Below are 4,943 nucleotides of genomic sequence, written 5' to 3'. Positions count from 1 at the left end.
ACTTGCATGTATGTGTTGGTGCTCTTCCAAAGCTGGCCAAAATCAGCAGTAGCAGACACACCCAAGTTATTCCATATTCCCATCTGATTTCTCAACTACCCTCTAACATCTCCTGCATCCAGAGCATTGAATAAAAGACAATTAAGCTGCTCCATTCCTCACTAGACAGTCCTACTTCTCTGGTACTCTCCTGATTGCTTTCACATCCTTTCATACTTCATTCCTTTCTTTGCCCTCTTCTGCTATTGCTCACTATCTTGCCCAAATTGAGCAGGTGTCTAAAAAGGAAGACTGGCATTGGAAGGCATTTCTAAAACTGATTTGTTAAAGGAGAACATTCTGGAAAATGTATGAGCAGTCATCATGGCTGTTTTGTTTCTGATTCTGGATCAAGATGTTCCACCAAACTGGTATTTCCAAAAAATATGGACTATCCTTTTTTTTGTACAGAACGGATATACTAACTACAGGACCAGAATATTGGGAAAAAGAGATAAAACTAAGTCTAAATATTTCACTTTCTCCTTAACACTCATTTTTGAACCAGGTGGGCAGGCAAACTGAATGCTTGCAGCAAGCCTCTGAGAAACTTCCTTTCTCAGTTCTGGCCTCCCAGCTTTCAAGTCACTCAGGTCCAACTTTCACAATTCATTCATTCTGCTTGTGGGAATGTCTCAGCCCATTAAAGTTTTTAGCCTTATCACTGCATGGGAATGTTTGTGGGGATATTCCTTAGCTGGGCCATCCTTTTACATTTTCTGCTTAGTTTCTTTAAACATGATCCTCTTGTGGGGGGTTATTTGTTGTGAAGTTGGACCAAACGGCCAGAGTACATTTATAAAAAAAAAAAAATCAGAATTTCCTAAGCCCATTGATAATAAGAACTACCCAAAACTCCTACTACAAATGGGAAAGCTCGATAGTGGCCACTAGGAGTAATTTGTCACAGAAAGTATGTGTGACACAGATGCCTTTTTAACAGGATGGTTGTTGACATAGCAGTTTTCTTCCCCTTCAAGAAAACCAATTAGAATCAAAAAGCTGGAAAAGTATCTTTAGCTTCTCTCTGATCTACTAAAATCTCACTTGCAGAAACAAACAAAAATCCTTTAACTGACTCTTAGAGCTGGCAACACATACACATAATAAAGGAATTTCAGAGGCTTCTACACTCGCCAGCAGGCGCTAGATCTCATTTCTTTAAACAACTTCATTAAGTCCTGAAACTAATTTTCAGCCTCAGAATAAAAATCCAATATTCTTCCTATACATAAAATCCGTGTGCTGATTTTTCTGAAGACTGATCCATCTCTTATTAGCCTATACAGGTCTTCTTAAGTTCAACCTGAATTTATCACAGCTCTGATATCGTAACAACTAAAATCCTGCCATTGTGCAACACACAAGTGACTTAAAGAGTCACTACCTTAATGTGTACAAAGCAGCATATTTAAACACTTAGCATGAGAGGGGCTGCACAAAAGCAGGAACTGCTGCTGCTTAGAGTACCAGGCAATAGCAGAGCTAATGAACTATCTCCAACATTTTAAAGGCTCTGCCTCAGTTTAAAGATCATGTAGCTCTGCTTCAATTTAACGCAAACTGGAAGCATTTGGCTGCATCTATCTGAAACTCTTTTTAAAAAATGGTAGTAAAATGGACAAATACGTATTTTGGCATGCATGCAGGCATGTAAAGGTTTTTGATCAGAACATCTTTGTCAGAGTCACGAAATAGCAATTAGGCAGTGCAATCATCTGCCCCATTCCAGCCCAAGGAACTGGACTCACCACGTGCTGGCAATGAATGAAATTACAGTATCATTATAAAAATATGCAGCAAAAACAAGCAGTGCCACCAACACCATAGCAGAGCATGCAGTTATTACTACATTTTGGCTTACTTACAGATGCACACCATCTCTCACAGCCTGGCCTTCTGCTCCCTGCCAATTATGGTGCTTTTACATTTGACTGCAGCGAGGCAGGAGCTACAACAGAAGCAGGTCAGGCCAAATTATGTTCTTTTTACAATGTCATTTACCAATGTGTATTTCCTTGCCAAGGCAAGTACCTCCAAAACGTCATGAGAGTACTGAACAAGCCCATGGTCATGGAAAAATTGCTTTCAGTACTGCTTGCTACAAAAGATACAGTAAACAAAGCAACTGTAACAGTAATTCCAAATGCGAAAATAAAACACAGCAATTAATGTAGCTGGTCTCCCTTCCTTCTGGATGTATCCCCAGGACCATTTTCAACAGTCCTTGATAGCCTCTATCTTCAAATTTGGGAGCTTTCCTGATCTTTTGTTTATGACACTCATATTTGAGCAGATTTATCCATTCACAAAGCAGCAGAAATGGCTTCTGCAGCTGCATCTACAGTGATGACGAGCAATTGAGAAGTGTCTTTACATGTCCAAATGTGTTCTGATACCTGCTTTTCTAAGTTGATTTCAGTATAAATTTAACACAGGATGTCAGTGTCCTACTTGTTGAGCTTCCTCTCGTATTATTGCGCACAACACAACCCAGCAGATGGTACAAAGCTGAATGTTATGTTAACTTGCTCCAGAATTCATCCATGCCAACTGCAACTCAGACCCTGAAAAGGGTCTTCACTCAGATAGGAAGTAATTTCAAATTTTATTAGCTTTCCAGAGCATACTGGAGACTTTTTTCTTTTCCTCTGCCTCTCAGGGAAGAAGCTGAGCTCCTGGCTTTTATGTGAGAATGTTATTTTTTTATACACAAACAAGCAACGCCCAGTAAAGGGAGGGAACTAATCGGAAGTTATCTAGTTGAGCCATTTTAATTCTTGGGTGAGCAGTCAAAACTACATCAAAAGACTTTCGTCGAGCCAGAGATTTTGAATGGAGAAAGACTGTTTCACTTGATCACGTCATATCCCAGCACCCAACCACAAGGAGAAAGTACACAGAGAGAAGAACGGGCAGTCGCTCTCATTTTAGCATAAAGAAAGCAAATTTCTGCAGCAGAATAGAGACCTAAAAATTCTGTAAGGCAGGCCAGGGCAGCCTTGGAGCATGCCACATTAGCAGTCTCATAAGATAGCTGGAACGCTGGGCCAATGTCACCACAATGAACCAGGTTCTTCAAAATGAGAAGCTGCCTTCTGCCTCCACTCTTATCACCTCTGAAAAACAGTGAAGGCCAGGGCCAGGAAAGAGAAAGAAAATGGAAATTCCTCTTCAGTTTTAATTTTAACTCATGCTAGGGCACATAAAGCTACTGATGATACCATGTCCTCTTCCTTTGCACCATGGAGGATGCTGTAAGCAGGGGATAAAAGGGCAGCATTCAACAAATTAGACACTGCAAACTCAAGTTACAATAAAAGCAAAGATGCCTTTACTGAACAATGACAAACAGAAGTCCCTGTATCATCCTTTTAGTTTATGATACAAAGAAGGGCTCCCAACGGGAGACCTCAACAGTCAGGTTCTGTTTGTTTTGGTTTTTTTCAGACAAGATAGGCATTTAAGCATGTGCCAAATTTGTAACTTGATCATGTAAATATAATTTCAATAAACAGATGTTCATCAGCTGTATTAAAAAATAAACCTTTAAAATAGATACAATCCTCTACGAAAAACATTTATTCAACTAATTTACAGAGTAAGCCAATTAAGGCAAAATATATTACTTGGAAATAGACAGGCTTTCACTGGGTACAAATATGAGCTGGCTTAACAGTATATTGTATATAAAAATGTCCTCTGAAAGCATCTAAGAAAGATAAAGGCAGAGCAATATAAGCTGAAAAACTGCTTCTTTAAGGCAAATAAAAAGTATTTGTTTCTTCTTTGTTTCTTCAAAAAAGTATCATTACCAAAATATTTTTCTTCACAATTACTTCTGTATTTCTACATAAAGATTTAGGATTGTGTGAGCATGGATAGAGGGCATTTACAGCCATGAAAAAAATCAGACACCACTGAAGACTTATATGAGAAACAGTGAGCTCATGACATCAAGAAGGCATTTAAGACTTAAAAATGTTTAGAAAACCCAAGATAGCAAAGCAAGTGATACACTTCTCACCATTTTCCACATCAAATTGCTGACAACTTGATAGAAGAAATTACATAATTCCATAAAAAATATGAAGTGTGGAAGCACTGGAGTAAATTATGTTGTTGAAACTGCTGAGATAACTTCATGTGTATGTGGTACCTGATCTAAAACCCACTGAAGCAACTTGAAATTTGTCTAGTGTTTTAATTGGACATGAATTTCATTACTGTTACATAAAAAGAAAAAAGACGCAGCATGGAAAATGAGATTTCAAAATTATTTAGCAACAACTTCAACTAACGGGGCATGGATTTGTGCTCTTCTTCAGCAGCTCACTGTTATGTGTTGTAAAAACTACTTGGCATCACTCCTGAGAACTTATATACAAACATCAAACCTATGAGGTGTTAAGTACCGCCTAAGCACAGGCCCCAAGAAAACATCTAATACAGAAGGTAGTCTCTCTGGATTGAAATGCATACATGTTATGCTGTCAAATGCTTATATTACTTATATTATAGAAATAGCTAAACAATCAAACCCTTCTGTAAAAAAGTATACTAACTAAAATATCTCAGCAAATGCCTAGCAAGGTGTCAAATAATAGCACATTCCACTTTACAAACTGTAACGCTATTTGTCCCAGTTATAAATATATGTTTGTTCTGATTTCCTGTTTTGTGAATCATATGGGAAATCATAGAGTAGTTAAAAATTGCAATTGCTCATTTCCACTATTGGAAATAACCTTCACTTTTTAAAAAGTAAAATACAGTTTACAGGTAGATTATAAATCTGTGTTGTATCCACTGAGAATTAGAATATGTAGCTTTCACTTCAATTCTAGAATCAAAACCAGTATTCCTTAGTGTCATGGATCAGCCTTCTTTCAAACGGTCCTCGG

At 38.0% G+C, this 4,943-nt stretch overlaps 1 protein-coding gene across 1 annotated transcript in view; it reads right to left on the bottom strand.

The window, feature by feature from the left end:
* Window positions 1–324: 324 nt before the first annotated feature.
* LOC104083748 (protein PRRC1-like) overlaps window positions 325–4,943 on the bottom strand; it is a gene marked incomplete at its 5' end in the record, with an annotated part of 16,608 nt that continues 11,989 nt past the window's right edge. The window contains one exon of the mRNA XM_009587356.1: window positions 325–451. Coding sequence (XP_009585651.1) covers window positions 325–451 — 127 coding nt within the window. The remainder of the gene's footprint in view (window positions 452–4,943) is intronic.

The sequence above is a fragment of the Fulmarus glacialis genome, unplaced genomic scaffold (genome assembly GCF_000690835.1).
Source record: "Fulmarus glacialis isolate BGI_N327 unplaced genomic scaffold, ASM69083v1 scaffold3471, whole genome shotgun sequence".
NCBI classification, from domain to species: Eukaryota; Metazoa; Chordata; class Aves; order Procellariiformes; family Procellariidae; genus Fulmarus; species Fulmarus glacialis.
Note: the sequence above shows the minus strand (reverse complement) of the source record. Positions and strands in the feature narration are given on the sequence as shown.